This window comes from Buteo buteo, chromosome 16 (genome assembly GCF_964188355.1).
Source record: "Buteo buteo chromosome 16, bButBut1.hap1.1, whole genome shotgun sequence".
NCBI lineage: Eukaryota > Metazoa > Chordata > Aves > Accipitriformes > Accipitridae > Buteo > Buteo buteo.
Window position 1 is genome coordinate 29941884 of NC_134186.1, and position 19739 is coordinate 29961622.

At 68.8% G+C, this 19739-nt stretch overlaps 5 protein-coding genes across 8 annotated transcripts; 3 read left to right on the top strand and 2 right to left on the bottom strand.

Annotated features, from left to right (window-relative positions):
* Positions 1-320: 320 nt before the first annotated feature.
* Positions 321-4041, top strand: MAX (MYC associated factor X). Of its 4 annotated transcripts, none has more exons than XM_075048470.1 (5): positions 321-420; positions 661-687; positions 2059-2166; positions 2828-2951; positions 3047-4041. In XM_075048470.1, the coding sequence occupies exons 1-5, from the start codon at positions 385-387 to the stop codon at positions 3232-3234; spliced, it is 483 nt and encodes a 160-aa protein (XP_074904571.1). In that variant the 5' UTR covers positions 321-384; the 3' UTR covers positions 3235-4041. The 4 variants fall into 4 exon arrangements, with proteins under 4 accessions (XP_074904571.1, XP_074904570.1, XP_074904573.1 ...); XM_075048469.1 differs by having other exon boundaries at positions 2059-2165; positions 2821-2951; XM_075048472.1 differs by lacking the exon at positions 661-687 and having other exon boundaries at positions 324-420.
* Positions 4019-9126, bottom strand: FNTB (farnesyltransferase, CAAX box, subunit beta). The gene is made up of 12 exons (XM_075048433.1): positions 8977-9126; positions 7486-7550; positions 7108-7180; positions 6685-6776; positions 6113-6259; positions 5908-5991; positions 5729-5815; positions 5511-5640; positions 5259-5391; positions 4878-4989; positions 4686-4800; positions 4019-4589 (listed from the first exon to the last, which is right to left on the bottom strand). Exons 1-12 carry the CDS (start codon positions 9070-9072, stop codon positions 4479-4481), a joined length of 1245 nt encoding a protein of 414 aa, XP_074904534.1. The 5' UTR covers positions 9073-9126; the 3' UTR covers positions 4019-4478.
* Positions 9127-11045: 1919 nt separating this feature from the next.
* RAB15 (RAB15, member RAS oncogene family) lies at positions 11046-14358 on the top strand. The gene is made up of 7 exons (XM_075048462.1): positions 11046-11246; positions 12849-12909; positions 13058-13118; positions 13229-13306; positions 13391-13480; positions 14030-14095; positions 14195-14358. The coding sequence occupies exons 1-7, from the start codon at positions 11123-11125 to the stop codon at positions 14348-14350; spliced, it is 636 nt and encodes a 211-aa protein (XP_074904563.1). The 5' UTR covers positions 11046-11122; the 3' UTR covers positions 14351-14358.
* Positions 14359-15649: 1291 nt separating this feature from the next.
* On the top strand, positions 15650-16830 carry GPX2 (glutathione peroxidase 2). The gene is made up of 2 exons (XM_075048465.1): positions 15650-15989; positions 16082-16830. Exons 1-2 carry the CDS (start codon positions 15765-15767, stop codon positions 16430-16432), a joined length of 576 nt encoding a protein of 191 aa, XP_074904566.1. The 5' UTR covers positions 15650-15764; the 3' UTR covers positions 16433-16830.
* A 369-nt stretch (positions 16831-17199) lies between these two features.
* CHURC1 (churchill domain containing 1) lies at positions 17200-19126 on the bottom strand. Its single transcript, XM_075048479.1, has 5 exons — positions 19018-19126; positions 18795-18930; positions 18287-18357; positions 17579-17676; positions 17200-17450 (listed from the first exon to the last, which is right to left on the bottom strand). Exons 1-4 carry the CDS (start codon positions 19054-19056, stop codon positions 17584-17586), a joined length of 339 nt encoding a protein of 112 aa, XP_074904580.1. The 5' UTR covers positions 19057-19126; the 3' UTR covers positions 17200-17450; positions 17579-17583.
* Between the last annotated feature and the right edge of the window lie 613 nt (positions 19127-19739).

A 19739-nucleotide genomic window follows, 5' to 3' on the forward strand; every position in this document is an offset into this window, starting at 1 on the left:
ACGGCTCAATAAAAGCTCTCCCGCCCGCCGCCTACCGCGCCCGCTGCCGCCGTACATCCGCCTTCGCGTCGTCGCGGCTTCGCCGCCCTCCATGAGGGGAAGCGAGGACCAGGGGACGCCCTGGGCGGGCGGGCGGGGGACTACAGCTCCCGGCGTGCACCGCGCTCCCGCGCGGTGCACGCCGGGAGCTGTAGTCCCCCGCCCTGGGCCGACTCCTTGCCCCGCCTCCCCCGGCGGACTCCCTTACCCACAATTCCCCGGGGAAGCAGGGAGGGAGGGGCGCGCGGTGGGCGGAGGGGCGGGTCACGTGCGCGCGGCGCCTGCGCGCTGCCGGCTGTTGTTGTGGCGGCGGCGCGGCCCGCGGCTCCCCCCCGGCCGGTAGCGATGAGCGACAACGATGACATCGAGGTGGAGAGCGACGTGAGTCGGTCCCCGTTACCGGGACAACCCCCCCCACACCTCCCAGCGACGCTCCCCCTCCCCCGGTACCCGTCGGGGAAGGGGTAGCTGTGGCGGAGCGGCGGGGGGGGGGGGTGGGTAACGTTTGGTTTCTCTCTTCCCTTCCATCACGGCCCCGTTTCCCGGTGTCCCCCCCCACACACACACCCCCCTCCTTCCTTTTCCTCTTCCTCCTCCTCCCCGCCGGTCCGGTTCCCTCAGGAGGAGCAGCCGAGGTTTCAGTCCGCGGTACGTCCCTGCCGCCCCCCCGGTACCGGGAGCACGTGGGGGCGAGGGGGGCAGGGAAGGGGGGGGGGGGGGGGGGACTTGTGGGGCTGCGTCACTGGAGGGGGATGTGTGGTTTTTGGGGGTGTCCTGTGGGGCTGGGGCTTGGGGAGGGGACGTTTGTGGGGCTGGGGCTCGGGGGGGGGGGACTGGGGGGGTGGGGCTTTGGGGGGGAACTGGGGGGCTGGGGTTTTTTTTTGGGGGGGGGACCTGTGGGTCTTGGGTCTCTTGGAGGGGGGGAAATCTGGGGGGCTGGGGCTTGGGAGAGGGACGCAGGTGTGGGGCTGTGTATCTTAAGGGGGGGGAATACCTTGGGGGGGGGCATGGAGTCAGAGGTTTTTGGGGGGGGTGATGTGGGGCTTATGTCTCTTGGGGGGGCTGGGGGATGTGGGGTGGAGGGTTTGGGGTGTAATATATAAGGCTTGGGTCTCTCGAGGGGCGTGTGTTTGGGGGGGGGATCTGTGGGGCTGGGGCTCTTCGGGGGAGGGGGAGTGTGGGGCTGGGGCTTTTGGGGGGGAAGTGGGGGTGTCTCTCTTGGGGGGGGCGTTATGTGTGGGGCTGCATCTCTTGGGGCAGGAGATGTGGGGGTCGTGTCTTTTGGGGGCATCTGGAGCTGTCTCTCTGGGGAGGCTGTCTCGGGGGGGGGGGGGCGTGTGGGCCCGAATTTTGGGGGTGTATGACACTGGGGGTTGTGCTTTTGGGGGGGACGCATTGGGTTGTGTCTCTTGGCAGAGAGCAGATAGGGGGACCCGTGTCTGGTTGTTTTTGGGGGGGGGGGCATGTCTCAGGGGGTGCAAGACAGAGTCGCAAGGTGCTCCTGGCCCTTGGGGCTGTGCTGTCCCCCACTCTGCACCCCAGCTCTGTGTCGTGTCCCCCCCTGCCCCCCTCCCGGTGGGTGCTCAGGGCTGCCCCGGCAGCAGGAAGCTGCCCACGGGCTCCGACGGGCCAGGGAGGGGGGAAACCGAAAGCAACGGGAGCCACCTCCTCCCACGCCCTCACCCTGCGCCGCGGTGGAGCCGGAGGTGTCGCGGCCGCCATGCCGCCCGGCCGAGGAGGGCTCGGGGGTTCGGCCGAGCTCCCGCACCGGCTCCAGGCACTTCATCCAAAGCTGCCAGCGAGGGATTTTTTTGGGGGTGAAGGTCGGCAGCCCGGCTTCTCCTGCCTTGGCCTCTCCACCAGGCGAAGCGGGGCAGCTGCCGAAAGGCTAACGAGGCTTTTTCACGTTGACTTCTGGGAGCCGGTGGGCTGTCCTGCAGCACCCATAGGAGAGGGGAGCAGGTCACGGTTTCCCCCGTGGTGCCGCCCCCTCAGGCTCCCCTTTCCTTTCCCTCTCAGGCCGACAAACGGGCTCATCACAACGCGCTGGAGCGCAAGCGCAGGGACCACATCAAGGACAGCTTCCACAGCCTGCGGGACTCCGTCCCCTCCCTCCAAGGAGAGAAGGTGAGTTTATGGAGCGTGGTGGGGTCCCGGCCCACGGCACCGAGGCTGGACAGGGATTTCCACGGCACCGACGAGAAGCCACGTCAGCTGGGCTGAGCCATGGTTCCTTGCCCGCGGGGCCTGCCGAGTGGCATTCCTGGGGGCAGATCGTGCACCCCGGCCCAGCCCTGGCCTCCGGCACCGCCTGGTTTTTTGGGAAGGCGGAGGGGGCGAATCCGCCTCGGGTGGCTGGATCTTCCAGGCTCGGCCACAGGGCAGCTCTGCCCGTTGGGGATAGGGGTGCTTTGCCTGGCGGCGGTGGGGCTGTCGGCACCCTCGTGCGCGACAGTGGCTTCTTGTTTCGGGATGCCGCAGTGGGGGACATTTTGGCTGGGGCCGGTGCTCTCGGTCCAAGCCAAGCACCGTCAGCGGGGTCCAGAAATGAGCCCTCCCGTTGGCAGCGAGGCTCTGCCCCACCGTGGGGGTCCCCGGTTGGGTCCCCGGAGAAGACGAGAGTTGGGCTTTGGTTTTCCCAGTGACATCAGCACAGCAGAGCAACGGCAAAATCCTTTCTGCTGCGCTGCGGGTGGGATGGGGCAGATGAAACCCTGCCGGTTCTGCCCCCCCACACACCCGGGCTAGGTCTTTATCTTGCCTCTGTCTTTTCCCACTATTGCAACAGGCATCCCGGGCCCAAATCCTGGACAAAGCCACAGAGTACATCCAGTACATGCGCCGGAAAAACCACACGCACCAGCAGGACATCGATGACCTCAAGCGGCAGAACGCTCTCCTGGAGCAGCAAGGTGAGGGGGTCCCGCGGGAGCCGGGCTCGGGGAGGGGGGGGTGACACGCGTGCCGGAGCCCCCGGGGGGGGTGACGCGGTGGCCCTGCCTTGCAGTGCGTGCGCTGGAGAAGGCCCGGTCGAGCGCCCAGCTGCAGGCTAACTACCCCTCGACGGACAACAGCCTCTACACCAACCCCAAGGGCAGCACCATCTCCGCCTTCGACGGCGGCTCCGACTCCAGCTCCGATTCGGAGCCCGACGAGCCGCAGAGCAGGAAGAAGCTGCGCATGGAGGCCAGTTAGGCCCCCCCGCGGCCCCCCGCTCGCCCGCCGGCTGCGTAAGGACTCTCTCCCTTCTCTCGTAGAGGCTCTCGGACTGCAGCTTCCCAGCCCTCCCCGGCCCTTTTCCCCGCTCTAACCGCAACGGCCCCGGGAGGAGCCGGCCGGGCAGGGCCTCGCAGCGCCCGCCCGACAGACTTGGGGGGGGATGCGGGGGCCGCGAGGAGACGTCCCCGCCGCCCTCCCACAACTAGCGAGCCCCTCTCCCCTCTGATTTTATATGAGCATTTCTATTTATACCCGGGGACCACGGCAGTCCTGAGCTGAAGGGTGAGGCTGTGCAGGTGCCGGGCAGCACCCTCCCCCCCCCCCCCCCCAAAAGGCTGGGCCCCGCAGGGAGCTGCACCTGGCCCCCCCCCGCCCCCCGGCAAGCGCTGGGGGTCTCGCTATTTATTTTCTGCGTGTGCAATTCCACCTGCCCCCAGCGCCTGCGAGAGCCGGGGGGGGGCAGCGCCCACACCCCTCCCTCCACAGGCTGCAGAGCCGGAGGGGGGGCCCAGGCTGGGTGGTCTGCGTGTGCATCCTGCCCCCCCTCTTCCTTCCCTCCCTCGCCCCTCCAAAACGCCTCCCCCGGCCCCATCCCACCTCCGTGGCATTTTCTGAACTCTAGTGTCCCGTCCCTGCCCCGTAGGTGACCCCATCCCCTGTCCCCATTTCGATGCCATTCATTCCATGGATCTAAGGTATGTTGTACATACTGCCCAGAGTTGTCTTGCAAGTTAAGGCTTCCCTTTACTATAAGACTATAAATAATAAAAAAAAAAAAACTTATTTTATCCTTCCCTGTGGTAGCCGCGTGTTTTTGGGGCAGGAGGGCACCAGGGCAGCTCCCGGCGCAGGCTGGAAACAGCCGGAGCTCGGTGTCACCTCCTGCCCCGCGTCCCCAGGGTCACCATCGGTGGGCACGGAGGCGGTGGCAGCTCCGTGCCCTCCTCGCGCACAGGAGACGGCAGGTGTCGGTTCTGGTTTATTGATGCCAAAAGCTCTGCCGCGTCCCGTGTCCCCCTCGGCCAGCTTGGCTCCTGCCGGGAGGGCAGCCGGATGCCCGGCCCGGTGGCAGCAGGACCTGACGGCCACGGGGCAGGCCGGTTTTTGGTATTGCTAGCACCCTGAGGACCTCGCTCTGCCCGTCCGCGCCGAGATGCCGCGGCAGCTCCCCACCGGCCCCGGGCAGGGCTGCTCCGCACAGTCTGGGGGCAGCGGGGCCCCTAGTTGGCAGCGGCCGCCGGCTCCAGGCTGGGCACAGGCTGCTGCAAGAAGTGCATCACCGCTCTCGCCACCTTTTCTGGGGTGATGTTGTAGACGGGGTGTGTGGCCTGCTGCGAGAGAGAGAGAGAGAGGAGTTTATTGCTTTTTCTGGCGTTGTGGAGGACAGGCAGAAGCCAGGCAGCTCATGGCGATGCCCGGCAACCTACCAGGCGGTTCTCGGGGCCGCCCAGGACCACTTCGTGGTGGAGGTCGCCGCTGCCGAAGTGCTGGGCGATGGCCAGCCCGCTCAGGCAGTAGCAGGTGTGGTAGAAATCTCGGGACCTGGCGGGGGGGGATATTGGGGTGCTGAGCAGGGGGCTGGGGCACCAGGCAGCCCCCCCCCCCAAGCTGATACTCACTTGCCCGGCTTATCGAGCAGTCCCCCAGCCGGGCACTGGCAGCACAGGAGGATGTATTCCTGCAACGCCAACTGGTGAAACATCCAGCGTTCCATGCTGAGCGCCGTGTCGCCTGGAGGGGGAAGCCGGTGAAATGCCTGGTGCCGGGGGGTCCCACAGAGGTAGCAAACCACCACCACCACCCCCCGGAGCCTTCCTGCATATCCCAGGGAACCACCAAGGCCTTGGCCCAGCAGACAGTCGAGAACGGACGTTGAGGACGCCCAAGTTACTCTGCGCTTCGTTCCCTCGTGAAAACACCTTCCTCCCTTCCCGGAGGTGCCGTTTTGGGGGCAGAGGAAGCCGGGACATCCCCCCCTCCGCCACCCACAGCCGACTCACCCCTGGCGTGCAGAGCACGGTGGAGCAGGGGCAGGAGGCCGGCTTGCCAGAAGGAGTAGCAGCCGTCCACCAGCTTGTTGCAGCGGCCCTGGAAGCCGCCCTCGAAGCACATCTGCCGGCTGGTCACCCAGCGCTGTGGGGGACGGACAGGAGCGGGTGCCAACGTGAGGACGGGGACCTCCCCGGCACCGCCAACCTGCCGTGACCCGTCCCGGCTAAACGCCGAGTGGCCGCGGGCACGGTGCCGCTCACCAGCAAGCTCCGGAGGTTCAGCAGATGTTCCTTCTTGAGGATGACCAAGGCCGCCATACCACAGAAGGTGTACCCGCCGTGGGCCTCCATGCCCGGCACCCCGCCGATGCCGCCCTCCCAATTCTGGCACCTGCGCGCGGGCGGCGGGGTCAGGACGTCGCCGACGCGCGGGGCCGTCCCCTGTCCCCCACCCGTCCCCCGCGTACGCCGGCTCTCACCTCGCTATCCACTCGGCGGTCCCGGCAAAGAGCGCCGGAGTGAGGATGTTGGTCAGCGAGGCCACGGAGGCGGCACAGTAGGCGCTCCTGGGGGAGACGGGCGCTCAGGGCCGTGGCACCGGCTCCCCCGCCGCGGCACCCAGCCGTTTTCCCCCCCACAGCCCGCGGCGCTCGCCCACCTGACGTCCACCTCGCCGCCGACGTGCATGAGGAAGGAGCCGTCGGGCTGCTTCAGCGAGTGCAGGTACTCCAGCAGCTTCTTCCTGCAAGAGCCAGCGAGCTGCGAGAAGCTGGGGGGGGACACACACGCATCCTGCCTCCCCCCGGCCCCGCGCCGGCTGGCCGAGCCCCCCCACACACACACCTTCAAGGCGCCGGCCGTACCTGTCGATGACGCCGAACGCCTCCTCTGTGCCGATGATGCAGAGCGCGTTGACGGCGGCGTAGGTGGGGGCGAGGTGGGGGTGCTGGCCGGGGCCCCCCCCAAAGCCACCCTGGGGGCTCTGGCAGCGGCTCAGGAACTGGCAGACGCTGGGGGGGGCGGTGAGGAAAAGGGAGCTCAGCGCTCCCCAGCCTCACCACCAGCACCCGGTGGGTTGATATTTCCCACCTGGGCGAGGGAGACCCCTCCTCACCCCTGTCCGCAGCAGGGGCTCCATGGCTGCCGGGGGGACAGGGGGCAGCCCAGCCCCGTTAAACCCCCAGTTCCGCCCCCCCCGGAGATCAAAGCCAAGGGTTATCTCTCTCCCTCGCTCTCTCTCCCCTATCTCCATCCGTCACGAGATGCTGGCTGGAAGAATAGGCGGCATTGACGGCCGCGGGGGAGAGACAAAGCGTTCCTTTGCTCCCGGGGACAGCGGGAGGTGGCACCTCCGGCATCACACGGGTGGCCGGCGGGGGGGTCCCCAGCCTGCTGTTACCGTCCCCCCCCTCTGGCTCTCGCCGGTGCCACTTACTCGGAGGCAACCGACTGGGGAATGGGCTCGTCCAGCAGCTCCAAACTGTGCAGGATCCAGTAGCAGAGCCAGGGCCGGCTGGCGTCCAGACACTGCGGGGAGACCAGAGGGGACAGTCAGGGTGGCCGGGGAGCGGTGGGGGGCCTGGGGGCGCAGGCAGGAGCAGGCAGAGCTCTTGCAGGAGAGGGTACAGGCAGGAGACACCCCCCCTGCCCCGAGCTGCTGCTGCTGCCCCAGAACATCACCACAGGGACAAACGCGACCCAAGGGGACGTTAGGAACCTCTGCCCTGGGGCCAGCAGCGATGGAATCGGGGCCAGCAAACGCCCGGTGACGACTCCGGCAGCGGCCCCGGGAGCGAAGGGTTTGCCCCAGCTGAAGGGCAGAGCAGAAAGCCGGCAACACCGCCGGCATCGCGGGTACCTCGTAGGCTTCGGTCAGCTGCCGGAGGCCTCTCTTCAGGTAATGGAAGTGCTTCTCCCGGTGCAGGACAAATCTGGAAGACAGGCAGGGCAGGGCTCGGCAGGCAAAGCGCCGGCAGCCAGGACGGCCGGGCTGAGACGGGGCTGGGGGGAACACGAGCCCCGAGCCGACACCACCGTGTTTAGGGCTTGCGGCTGGCAGAAGTGCCAGGATCCCACCCCAAAGCCCGCAGGAGCGGCCAGTCCCTCGTGATGGGTCTCAGCAGCCACCGGAGTCACTGGTTTGGTGGGGGGGGCGCGGGGAGGAGGCTTTATTTATTTATTTATTGTTATCAAGAATTCCGGCAGCTGGCGGGAAGCAGCTGCCAGGGGAACTTACTGCGAGGCGTGATGGTTCGTCTTGCAGGCGTTGAAGATCTCCTGCACGATGTCTTCCACCTTGGTCTGCCGCCGGCCGCAGCATGGAGGCGTGGAGGGGGGGGGAAACAAAGATCAAGGTCAGTTCTGGAAAGCGGCTCTGCCATTCCCAGACATGGGGGGTGTCCCACCCCAAGCCCCCCTGGCTCCCAGCCCGGCCAAGGGAGGGCTCCTGCCCCATCCCGGAGTGTTTTTTCTGGCTCATGGCCGCTCCCCGTTACCAGCAGCACCGTCTCAACGCCTTCTACGGGAAAACCAAAGCCACCGAAAGCCGCTCGAGGGTCCTGCCCGCCCGCAGGACGGCTTAGCAGGAGCTGCCGAGGAGCTTTGCGCCTGGGATTAGGCGAGGGCTTGGGCACCGTCCAGCGTTGCTTTTCAAACGCAGCAGTTTTAAGGATAAGAGTTTGGTTTGTCCCAGGACCCCCCCCATGTAAAAACACCCTGGCCTCCCTCCTCCCGCTAACGCCAAGGTGGCATTGCCGGTTAACCGTTTACCGTTACCGGTAAACCGTTTACCGCCGTTAACCGTTAACGTCCCCTCGTTTTAAACTTGAGCTCAACACGCAGCACCCCGGCACTGCCGCTGGTGCCATCCCAAGCCAGGGTAATCCTCCCGGCCCCCCCCAAAAAAATACCCTGGGCTTTGGCAGGGGTGTCTCAGGGGCCTTGGGGTGGGACACCCCCCCCCCTCACAGATTGAGAAACGCCGACGTCGCCTTTCACCCCATCAGGGCCTGTCCTGGCACCCAGGGGAGCCACCGCCAGGGCTGGATCAGGCTCAGCCGGAGCGGGGAGGGGGGTCCAGCTGTCCCCCGGGACCCCTTCGCCCTCCCCGAGTTGGCTCTGGGGGACACGTGCGACAGCCCCCAGTGGGTGTCCCCCCCCGGGAGCTGCTGTGGCTGGTGGGTGGCAGCCACCTCCCCCCCAACCCCCCGAAACCCCAGGTGCCCGGGCTGCTGCAACAGGCGGGTGTGGGGCCAGCAGCTGCGTGGGGAGGAACCGGGGCAGGGATCACCCAGCCCCACGGCAGCCTGGCACCCCACACTCCAGCCCCACAGCAGCCTGGCACCCTCGGAGCCAGCTCTGTGGCACCCCAGCCCTGTGGCACCCCACAGCCCAGCCCCACGGCAGCCTGGCACCCTTGGAGCCAGCCCCATGGCACCCTCAGAGCCAGCCCCACGGCAGCCTGGCACCCCACAGCCCAGCCCCACGGCAGCCTGGCATCCTCGGAGCCACCCCCACGCCACCCCAGCCCCACGGCACCCTCGGAGCCAGCCCCACGACACCCCACAGCCCAGCCCCACGCCACCCCAAGCCCCACAGCAACCTGGCACCCTCAGAGCCAGCCCCGTGGTACCCCAAGCCTCATGGCACCCCACGGCCCAGCCCCACGGCAGCCCGGCACCCTCGGAGCCGGCCCCCCAGCCCCGCGGCCCCCCGGCCCCGCTCCGACCTGCTCCCCGGAGGTGGCGGTCCGCAGCCCGTCGTCCCGCAGCCGCCGCCGCCCGCCGGGGGGCGGGGGGGGGGTGGGGGGGGAGGCTCCCGCCATGCTGCGGGCGGCTCGCGCCGGCGGGGGCAGCGGGACGACGGCGGCCGGGCGGGGACAGACGGCCACGCCCCTCGCCTCGCCCCGCCCCGCCTCGCCCCGCCCCCCTTCGCCACCGCCCCCCTCCGCCGCCCAGGCCCCGCGCGCGCATGCGCGGCGGGACGGGCGGGAAGGGCGCTGCGTCACGGCGTCGCCGCGCCGTGACGTCATGGCGGCGGGGGGGGGTGTGATGGGGGGGTGGGGGGCTACCTGGCCGGGGCCCGGCCTCGGCGGCGCTGCCCTGCCTTATTGCGTCACTGCAGCGCTGCGTTGCGTCATCGCGCGGCAGCGCCGCGTCATCGCGCCGGAGCGCTGTGTCGCATCATCACGCTACAGCACCGCATCATCGTGCCGGAGCGCTGTGTCGCATCATCACGCTACAGCACCGCATCATCGTGCCGGAGCACTGTGTCGCATCACTGCGCTACAGCGCTGCGTCATCACACTGGAGCGCTGTGTCGCATCATCACGCTACAGCACCACATCATCGTGCCGGAGCGCTGTCGCGTCATCACGCTACAGCACTGCATCATCGTGCCGGAGCGCTGCATCATCACGCTGGAGCACTGTGTTGCATCATCACGCTACAGCGCTGCATCATCACACCGGAGTGCTGCATCACTGCGCTGACGCTGCGTTGTGTTGTCACGCTCTGGCCCTGCATCGTCCCCTCCACGCCGCGCGGCGCCATGCCCACGTGCCGCGGCGCGGCCTCGCGCCAGGGTGCCACTGCACGGCGGTGCGCTGGCGCTGCGGCGCTGCGTCAGTACCGCCTCGCTGCTGCGTTGCCACGTGGCACCTTTGCCACGACGCTGCCCCACGCGCTGCTCTGCTGTGCTGCGCCGCCACGGCCTGCCCCACTGCAGCCTCCTCTGCTGCGTGCTGCACCCCAGCACCCAAAACTGCAGCCCAGCACCGCACCCCTGCACCCCAGCACCCAGCACTGCACCCCAGCACCCAAAACTGCACCCCAGCACCCAAAACTGCACCCCAGCACTGCACCCCTGCACCCCAGCACCCAAAACTGCACCCCAGCACCGCACCACTGCACCCCAGCACCCAGCACTGCACCCCAGCACCCAAAACTGCACCTCAGCACCGCACCACTGCACCCCAGCACCCAGCACTGCACCCCAGCACCCAAAACTGCCCCCCAGCACCGCACCCCTGCACCCCAGCACCCAAAACTGCCCCCCAGCACCCAAAACTGCACCCCAGCACCGCACCACTGCACCCCAGCACCCAGCACTGCACCCCAGCACCCTAAACTGCCCCCCAGCACCGCACCCCTGCACCCCAGCACCCAAAACTGCACCCCAGCACCGCACCACTGCACCCCAGCACCCAGCACTGCACCCCAGCACTGCATCACGGCACCCCAGCACTGCACCCCAGGGCCCAGCACCGCACCCCAGCACCCACTGCCCTGCCTCGGGTCCCTCAGCCCCGGGACCCCCCGCTGTCCCCTGGTGCCCCCCTGGGTGCCCCCCCCGTGGTGCTCCCCGGGTGCAGCTCCCCGTGTCCCCCCGGTGTCCCCCGCCGCACCCCCGGCCGTTCCCCCTCGTGTCCCCCGCCCTCTCCTTGGGGGGTCCCTGGTGCCTCCCCGGCCGCCCCCTCCCCACGTTCCCCAGTGCACCCCCCGTGTCCCCCCCCGGTGCCGCAGTACATCCCCCCGCTGTCCCCACCTGTGTCCCCTGCCGCCCCCCTCCCCGCCGGTGCATCCCCCGTGCCCCCCCCCCGCCGCTTTCCCCGGAGCATCCCCGGAGCATCCCCCGTGTCCCCCTCCCGGTGCTCCGGAGCATCCCCCGGTGCATCCCCGGTGCTCCCTCCCCCGTGTCCGTGCCCCCTCCCCCGGAGCATCCCCCGTGTCCCCCCCTCCCCACAGCATCCCCTCCCTCCCTCCCTCCCTCCGCCCCGCCCCGGTGCCAGCCCGGCGGCGGCGGCGGCGGCGCAGCGCTCCCGCCCCCGGTAACGGCGGCAGCGGCGGCCCCGGCCCGGCCCGGCCCGGCCCGCCATGGCCAAGCAGTACGACGTGCTGTTCCGGTTGTTGCTGCTGGGGGATTCGGGGGTGGGCAAGACCTGCCTGCTCTGCCGTTTTACCGACAACCAGTTCCACCCCGCCCACATCTCCACCATCGGTACCGCCGCACCGGCACCGCCGCGGGACGACGGGGAGCGCCCGGCAGCGGCGGGGAGCTGGAGGATGCTGCGGGGCGGGGGGGGGGGGGAACGGGAAAAAGCGGGGGGAACCGGGGAGCAGGGGCACCGGGGAAATGGGAAACGGTGGGCACCGGGGAGCAGGGGCACCGGGGAAACGGGGAACCGTGGGAACCGGGGAGCAGGGGCACCGGGGAAATGGGAAACGGTGGGCACCGGGGAGCAGGGGCACCAGGGAAACGGGGAACCGTGGGAACCGGGGAGCAGGGGCACCGGGGAAACGGGAAAACCGAGGGAACCGGGGAACCGGGAAAGTGGGGAGCAGGGGCACCGGGGAAACGGGAAAACCGAGGGAACCGGGGAGCAGGGGCACCGGGGAAACGGGAAAACCGAGGGAACCGGGGAACTGGGGAGCCGCGGCACCGGGGAGCAGGGGCACCGGGGAGCAGGGGCACCGGGGAACGGGAAAACCGTGGGAACCGGGGAACCGGTAAAGTGGGGAGCCGTGGCTCCAGGGAAATGGGAAACCGTAGAAACCAGGGAGCTGTTGCACCGGGGAAACAGGAGACTGTGGGAACTGGGAGCACTGGGGAATTGGGGAGCCGTGGCACCGGGGAAACGGGAAACCGTGGGAACCGGGAGCACCGGGGAATTGGGGAGCCGTGGCACCGGGGAAACGGGAAACCGTGGGAACCGTGGAGCGGTGGCACCGGGAAACGGGAAAACCGTGGGCAGTGGAGAACCAGCAGCACCAGGGAACTGGGGAGCCGTGGCACTGGGTTACCGGGAGCACCGGGCAGCCGCAGCACCAGGGAAATGGAAAACCGTGGGCACCGGGGAATAGGAAAACCAGGGAGCCATGGCACCGGGGAACCGGGAGCACCGGAAAACAGCAGGCACCGGGGAACCGGGAACAGCAGGCAGCTGCAGCACCAGGGAACCGGGAAACCGTGGGCATGGGGGAGCCGGGAGCACCGGGCAGCCGCAGCACAGGGGAACTGGGAAACCGGGGCACCGGAGAGCCATGGCGCTGGGGAACCGGGGCACACTGGGGAGCTGGGAACGGGGAGCACCGGGAAACCGTGGGCACCGGGGAGCTGCAGTACTAGGGCACCGGGAAAGTGAGGGCACTGGGCAGCCGTGGCACCGGGGAACGGGGAGCAGCGGGCAGCTGCGGCACCGGGGAACCGGGAAAACCGGGGGCACCAGGGAGCTGCGGCACTGGGGAACTGGGGGTACTGGGGAGCCACAGCACGGCAAAACCGCGGACACGGGGAGCACCGGGAGCACCCGCCCGGCAGCGGGACCAGGGCCAGCACCCGCGCAGTGACCCGGCACCGGGGCCGCCTGCCAGGCCTGGGACCGGGTGTGGGCACCGGCACCGGGCTGCTACCGGGGCACCGGGCCACGGCGGGGCTGCGGCTCTGGGCACGGGCGAGTCCCGGCACCCGGTTCGGCAGCACGGCCGGGCTTGGGGTGGGCCAGGAGAGGGTGGGGGGACCAGAGGGACCCTGGTGGCAGCGGTTCGCCTGATGGGGGGGACACGCCGGGGCACCCCGTAACCTCTCCGCTCCCCATCCCAGGCGTCGACTTCAAGATGAAGACCATCGAAGTGGACGGCATTAAGGTGCGGATACAGATCTGGTGAGTGCCGGTGCCGGGCCCTGAGGTGGGGGGAATTTGAGGGGGGGGGGGGGGGGCTGAACCCTGCTCCCACCCCCCCGGGTGGGGGCTGAGGCCTGACCAACTCGTGGCGTGGGTGGCAGCGCTGACCCGCTCTCCCCGGCTGCAGGGACACGGCAGGCCAGGAGCGGTACCAGACCATCACCAAGCAGTATTACCGGCGGGCACAGGTACGGGGTGGGGGGGTCCCATCCTGGTGCACAGGAGAGGGGAAACTGAGGCACGGGGGTTGCGTGTGTGTGTGTGTCAATGGGGGTGTAAACTCCCCCCTCTCCCGCAGGGCATCTTCCTGGTGTACGACATCGGCAGCGAGCGCTCCTACCAGCACATCGTGAAGTGGGCGAGCGACGTGGATGAGGTCGGGGGTGCGGGGAGGTCTGGGGGGGTCCCGTCCCCCACCCCGTGGCGGGGGGGGGTCCTCACACCACCCCCTCCTCCCCAGTACGCGCCCGACGGCGTCCAGAAAATCCTCATCGGGAACAAGGCGGACGAGGAGCACAAGAGGCAAGTGGCCAAAGAGCAAGGGCTGCAGGTGAGCGGGGGCTGGCGTGTGCCCCCGGGGGGGCCAGGGCCCCCCCCTGCACCCCCAGCATGGCAAGGGACGCCCCCCCCGAGCCCCCCCTTGCACTCCCCAGGGACCCCAACAACCCTCCTGCAGCCCTGCCTGTGTCCAGGGACACCCCCCCTGCACCCCAAGCATCCCCAGCCCCCCCCCCAGGCTCCTGCACCCCTCAGTGAGTCCAGGGACCCCCCCACGGTACCTTTGCACCCCCAGGGCTGCTCCTAAGCCTCTCTGTTCCCCCCCCCAAAGACCCCCAGGCCCCCCCTGCACCTCCAGCATGGCCAGGGACCCCCAAAAACGCCCAGTGCCCCCCCTCGGGACCCCTGCACCCAGTGTCCAGCCCCCCAGCGGATGCCCCTATGCCAGCCCGTCCCCCCCCCAGTGCCACCACGGGCAGCACAGCTTGTCCGTCTGTCTGTGCCTGACTGTGCACGTGCCGGCGGGGGGGGGCCGGGGTTGGTGACCTTTCCCCCCCCCCCCAAATTATGGTGATGCCGCCGCCGGCCCCTCGCCCTGCAGCTGGCCAGGGAGTACGGGATGGATTTCTACGAGACCAGCGCCTGCAGCAACCTCAACATCAAGGAGGTGCGGGGGGGGGACGACACGGGACTTGGGGGGGGGGGGCAGGGTGGGTGGGGGGTCCCCCAGGCTCACACCCCCCCCCCCCCCACTCCTCTCCCGCAGTCCTTCACGCGGCTGACGGAGCTGGTGCTGCAGGCACACCGCAAGGAGCTGGAGGGGCTGCGGGGCCCCCCCCGCGCCCCCGCCTTGGCCCGCCTGGAGGAGGACGAGCAGCAGCCCCTGGGCAGCGAGGACAGCCCCAAAGGCTGCTGGTGTTGAAGCCTGGACCCCCCCTGACCCCCCCACACCCTCCCCCGGGCTGTGTTGGGGGGGACACGGTGGGTGTGGGATTGGGGTAGTGGAGGAGGGGGGGTGGGGGGCAGCGGGTGCCTGGTGGCGGGGGGTGACCCTGGACCCCCCCCTCAGGGATGGCGGGGGCCTGGCAGGCGTTGCAGGGGTGCCCCCCACCCTGACACCCGCGCTCCCCCTTGGTGGCGGGGGGGGGGGGTGTCACGGGTGCTGTGTGCCCACCCTGTGCCCGTGGGACCCCCCCCCCCACACGTTTAAACACACACACACACACACACACACACACGGTTTGCAGAATAAAGGTGATGCTGGAGGTGGCCAGTGGCTCATGCGCTGCCGCGGGGGGCTGCAGGGACAGTGCCATGCCGGTAGCGTGGTGCCACGACGGCCGTGCCCCCACCGGAGCCCCTGACACCGCGGGGCAGCCGCCGGCACCGGGCAAGCGGGGCAGAGCGCCGCGGGCAGAGCTGGGCCACCGCAACCCGAGCGGTTATCAATAATTGAGGCTGCTCCGCGGCTGCCGGCACGGTGTCCCCTTTCCAGGCTTGGGGGGGACGGGTCCGTGGGGCACCGTGTCCATCACCGCTACCCGGTGGGGCTGCCGGCTCGGCCCCGGCCGTAGGAACAGCCCCACGGGGATTCAGGAGCCGGCCCCGGCAGGGACATGGCCATCACGGTCAAACAGCTTGGCAGCGGGCGCCAGGATGGTGGTGGGCACTGGGATGGGTGGGCACTGGGATGCTGCTGGGTACCGGGATGTTGCCAGGTACCAGGGTGGGTGGGTACCAAGACAATGGTGGGTACCACAGCAGATGGGTGCCAGGGTGGATGCTGGCACTGGGACCAGTAGGCACTGGGACTGGCGGGCACTGGGGGGAAGGCAGCAGGCACCTGACAGCAAGTGCAGGAGGCCCTGGGGGCGATGCCAAGGCAGCCCCGGGGAAGGACATGCACTGGGGCACCCATTCCCCCCCTTTGCCTGGGTCCGGATCGCACCCTCTGCAGCCTCAGCTCCCGGAGTCCCGTTATTTCGTGACTCCCCCAGCTGTTCCCAGCCCTCGGGAACAGCCCGCGCCAGGCTGGAGGCACCGAGCCCCACGGCATCCCACAGTTTGCGGGCACGGGGAAGAGCAGTCATGCTGCGCCAGACCGTGCCATGAATTATTGAGGCAGGTAGAGGCATCGCCTTGGCCCCGTGCCACCCGTGCCTTGCCTCTTCCTTCCCGCCTCGGGTGGGTGCCAGCGGGTGGGTCGGTCGGCTCCGGTTTCTGCCAAGTCACAGCGGGGCGAGGAAACCTTTGGAACCAGCACATCACGTGGGTGCCGGACAGCCCTTAAGGCGCGCCGACGGGCGCGTGGGGAAGGCAGACGCGCGCCCGCAGCCATGACCGTCCCCATCGCCAAGTCCTTCTACGACCTGAACGCCACCTCCTTGCAGGGGGAGAAGGTGGACTTCAACGTCTTCCGGGGCCGCGTGGTCCTCATCGAGAACGTGGCGTCCCTCTGAGGCACCACGGTGCGGGACTACACCCAGCTCAACCAGCTGCAAGCCCGCTACCCCCGGCGGCTGGTCGTGCTGGGCTTCCCCTGCAACCAATTTGGCTACCAGGTAAGTCCCCAGGGGTCACCGCGCTGCCTGGCGCTGGGCGTGAGGAGCGGGAAAACGCGGCACAGCCCCGGCTTTTTCCTTCCCCGCCGCAGGAGAATGGCACCAACGAGGAGATCCTCAACAGCCTGAAGCACGTGCGGCCGGGGGGTGGCTTCGAGCCCAACTTCACCCTCTTCCAGAAGTGCCAGGTGAACGGGCAGGACACCCACCCCGTCTTCGCCTACCTGAAGGCTCACCTGCCCGCGCCGGCCGACGAGGCGGCACACCTGATGACCGAACCTCGCTTCCTCACCTGGAGCCCGGTGCGGCGCTCCGACATCTCCTGGAACTTTGAGAAGTTCCTGGTGGGTCCCGAGGGGGAACCTTTCCGGCGCTACAGCCCCCGCATGCCCACCGCCCAGCTGGAGCCCGACATCCAGCGCCTCCTCAAGCTGGCCAAATAGGGCCGGCTCCGGCATCGTCCCCCGCCGCCGGCTGCCACCCCTCCCGGACAGCCCCAGCCCTCTGCCGGGTGACGGCCCCCTCCGAAACTGCCGTGGGGAGGGGGCTCGATGGGGGCAGAGGGTCGGGGCGACTGGGGTGGCAAGGGCTGGCGGCAATAAACGAGCCGGAGGGAGCATACCCGCATCCGTGTGGTTTGTGGGGGGCTGCCAGGGGACCAGCCGTGGGGCAGGCAGGAGGAAGCAGCCTCGGGGTGCCGGATCCAGGATATGGTGGTGCAGGGATGCAGTGGAGCCAGGCTGGCAGCGCCGAGCTCCCCGTGGGTGTTGCTGGGGCTGGGTGCCAACAGCAGCACCTCACCCCAGGGGAGTGATTTTGGCAGCTGTGGCTCACCCGGCTCTCTGCCCCCCCCCCCCCCCCAGGAACATGCATCCCCCTGTGGGGCAGGGCTGGGTTACACCCCAAGGGAAATGGGCCCCGGGGCGGGGGGGTTGTCCAGTGACCCCACACAAGCTCCCACGTAGCCCCTTGGGCAGCAAAAATAATTAAGTCACTTCTCAGCAGGGTTTGGGAGAGTGCCGATGAGCAGAGCGGGCACTGGGATGCAGGGAAGGGCCAGATCCACTACAGGGAGAGGAATTCCACGGGCTCCCGGGAAGGGAAAAGCCCCCCCGATCCCTGCATTGGGCCCCAACACCCTTCATCAGCTACGGGGAGCCCAAGGGGGGTGAAGCCCACCCCCACAGCACCCCCACCTGCACCACTGAGCTGTAACACGTCACATTTATTGCCCCCACAGATGCGGGCTCCTGAGACAGGATGGGGCGGGCATTTTTTTGGACCCCTTTTCGGAGTGACAACATGGTGGGCCCCCTTCACATCTTCAGCACAAGGGGGGCTTGGGCCGTGGTGCTACACCCCGTTCCTGCAGCCGGAGTTGGAGCTACAGGGTAGTGGGCACGGCTGAGCCACCGCCGGGCACAGGGGAGCATCCAGCATCAGGCATCCGCCACATCCAGGCTGGAGGTTTGGTGAAGAGAATCACGTTAAGGGACTGCACTGTTTCCAGGGATCCCCGTGCCAGGGATCCAGGGATATCCTGGTGCCGTGGCTCTGCGCGGTGGGGAGCAGGAAAGAAGGATACAAACCGGCTTTAGAAGAGCGGGGTCATTTGGCGGGGGTCATCGGGCAGGATGCTGATGGAATCCTCGGCCCGGCCGCAGAGCAGGCACAGCATGGTGTACTCCTGCGGTGGGACAAAAGAGGGGGGGACTGCCATAGCCATGGTCTGCCACAGCCCCACTCAGGGCACAGCTAGGGAAACCCGAGCCGGAGCTGGCACCCGATCCTCGATTGCAATCAGACCTGGGGGGGATCTCGTTTCGTCCCCCAGGACGAGCCCCACCGGCTCCCCTGAGCCCATTTTCCAGCATTTAGCTGCTGAATAGGAAATGTGCCAGGGAGGAGGGCTGGGAGAGCCACAGGGCCCTCCACCACGCAGCCACTTTTTACCGCTCTGGGCCACGCACTGACATTCCCATACAGGGGCTGTGCGGGAGGCGAGAGTTGAGCTGGGCTACCCCCCGCCACGAAGCAGGGACTAGTGCCAGAGAGCTCCAGGTAGCCCCGAGCACAGGGATATGGCTCCGAAATCTTCCAGGCTGGCACCACGGCTCGCCTCTGAAGCCGCCTGGCTCCCTCCTGCGGCTGCCAGGGCAGGCGGGAATGAGCACGGCTGCCCACGGCAGGGCGGCTGTGGAAACCCGGTGGCAGAGGAAGAGCCCAGGGCTCGGCTTAGGATGTCTCCGGAGTTGGGAGAGGGGCTGCGGGGGGACAAGCCACTCCCCGTGGTGTACCTGGTAGTCGTCCACCACGCTGAAGGTGTACTCGTGGCGTGCAATCAGATGGTGGCAGTTCTTGCACAGGTCTGTGGAGGAGAGAGGACAGTCGTTAAGGGGCTGGGGGGACCCGGCTGCTCCCAGGGGGTATCCCCCCCCTCCCCAATCCCCTCAGTCCCTTGGGGACAAGCCCCCACCCTCCGTCCCTGCCCTCATCCCCTGGAGCACTGACACCCCCCGCCCCAGTCCCCGAGGTGGGTCCCAAGAGCATCAACCTCCCCCCCCCCCCCCTCTTAAGGACCATCAGCTCCCTGACACCCCCCCCCCCCAAGCCTCGGGATCCCCCCCGAGCATCACCTCCCCACCCCCTGCCCACCCAAGAGCATCAATCACCCCCCCTCCGCCTATCGATCCCCCAAATCTTCCCTCCCCAAATTAACCCTCCCTCAGGCCTCGCCACCCTCCTCCCACCCCCAGCCCCCCCCCGAGCCCTCAGCCCCCCGCCAAACCCCGTCCCCCGTCGCACGGTCGTAGGTGACGATCTCGTCCCCGCCGTGCAGGCCGGCGGCCCGGTTGCCGAGCAGCACGAAGTCCCGGCGGCCGCACTGCGCGCACCCGACGAAATTCAGGAGGAAAGAGCCGCCCTCCAGGCAGGTAGTGCCCTAAGGCGGCAGCACAGAGCTGGGACCGGGGCCGGTAACGTTAAACGGGCCCGGCCCGGCCCACCCACCGGCCCGGTCCAGGCCTACCCGCTCCGGGTACTCGGTGCCGACGCAGCCCCCGCACATCCCGCCGCCGTCCTACGGATCTCGCGAGACTTCCGGGGGGGCGTGGCTTAGCGGTGAGTGGGCGTGGTTGGCGGGGGGCGATGACCCCGCCTTGTGGGCGGGGTTTGAGGGTGGTGAGCGTGGTTTGCGGTGGCGATAACCCCGCCTTGTGGGCGGGGCTTGAGGGTGGTGAGGGTATATATGGGCGGGGCTTGCGGGGGAGAGGGCAGAGTTAAGGTGAGGCGGGCGGGGCGGTGGGGCTCCAGGGTTTCCCCCAAACTCCACCGGAGCACCCACACCCCCCCAGCCCGGGCTGACCCCCTCGGGTGAGGCGGGATGCCCCGGTGAGCGGCTCGGAGCCGGCCCCTGCAGCACCCCCCGGTGGGGTGTGAGCAGCCAGCACGGAGTTGGGGAGGTCCTGGGGCTGGCTGGGGGCAAGCAGGACTGATTGGGGGGGTGCTTGGGCTAGCTGGGGGCATCTAGGGTTAGCTAGGGGTACCTGGGGCTAGTTGGGGGATACCTAGCAATAGCTGGTGGGTGCCTGGGACTAGCAGGGGGACACTCAGGGCTACTGAGGACACCCAGGGCTGGCTGGTGGGTGCCTGGGGCTAGCTGGGAGACACCCAGGCCTAGTGGGGGGACCCCCAGGGCTAGCCAGGAGTGCCTGGGTCTAGCTGGGAGACACTCAGGGCTACTGGGGACAC

Excerpts from the sequence above, each read along its gene's own strand:
- CHURC1 (XM_075048479.1), bottom strand. The coding sequence starts at position 19,056 with ATGTGCGGGGGCTGCGTCGGCACCGAGTACCCGGAGCGG. Across the intron at positions 18,358-18,794 it reads CGAGATCGTCACCTACGACC|ACCTGTGCAAGAACTGCCAC; the intron begins GTGCGACGGGGG and ends TCTCCTCCACAG. Across the intron at positions 17,677-18,286 it reads GCGTGGTGGACGACTACCAG|GAGTACACCATGCTGTGCCT; the intron begins GTACACCACGGG and ends GTCCCACCGCAG.
- FNTB (XM_075048433.1), bottom strand. The coding sequence starts at position 9,072 with ATGGCGGGAGCCTCCCCCCCCACCCCCCCCCCGCCCCCCGGCGGGCGG. Across the intron at positions 7,551-8,976 it reads CCGCCACCTCCGGGGAGCAG|ACCAAGGTGGAAGACATCGT; the intron begins GTCGGAGCGGGG and ends GGCCGGCGGCAG. Across the intron at positions 7,181-7,485 it reads ACGAACCATCACGCCTCGCA|ATTTGTCCTGCACCGGGAGA; the intron begins GTAAGTTCCCCT and ends CCTGTCTTCCAG.
- RAB15 (XM_075048462.1), top strand. The coding sequence starts at position 11,123 with ATGGCCAAGCAGTACGACGTGCTGTTCCGGTTGTTGCTGCTGGGGGAT. Across the intron at positions 12,910-13,057 it reads AAGGTGCGGATACAGATCTG|GGACACGGCAGGCCAGGAGC; the intron begins GTGAGTGCCGGT and ends CCCCGGCTGCAG. Across the intron at positions 13,119-13,228 it reads AGTATTACCGGCGGGCACAG|GGCATCTTCCTGGTGTACGA; the intron begins GTACGGGGTGGG and ends CCTCTCCCGCAG.
- MAX (XM_075048469.1), top strand. The coding sequence starts at position 385 with ATGAGCGACAACGATGACATCGAGGTGGAGAGCGAC. Across the intron at positions 688-2,058 it reads AGCCGAGGTTTCAGTCCGCG|GCCGACAAACGGGCTCATCA; the intron begins GTACGTCCCTGC and ends TTTCCCTCTCAG. Across the intron at positions 2,166-2,820 it reads CCCTCCCTCCAAGGAGAGAA|GCAACAGGCATCCCGGGCCC; the intron begins GGTGAGTTTATG and ends TTTCCCACTATT.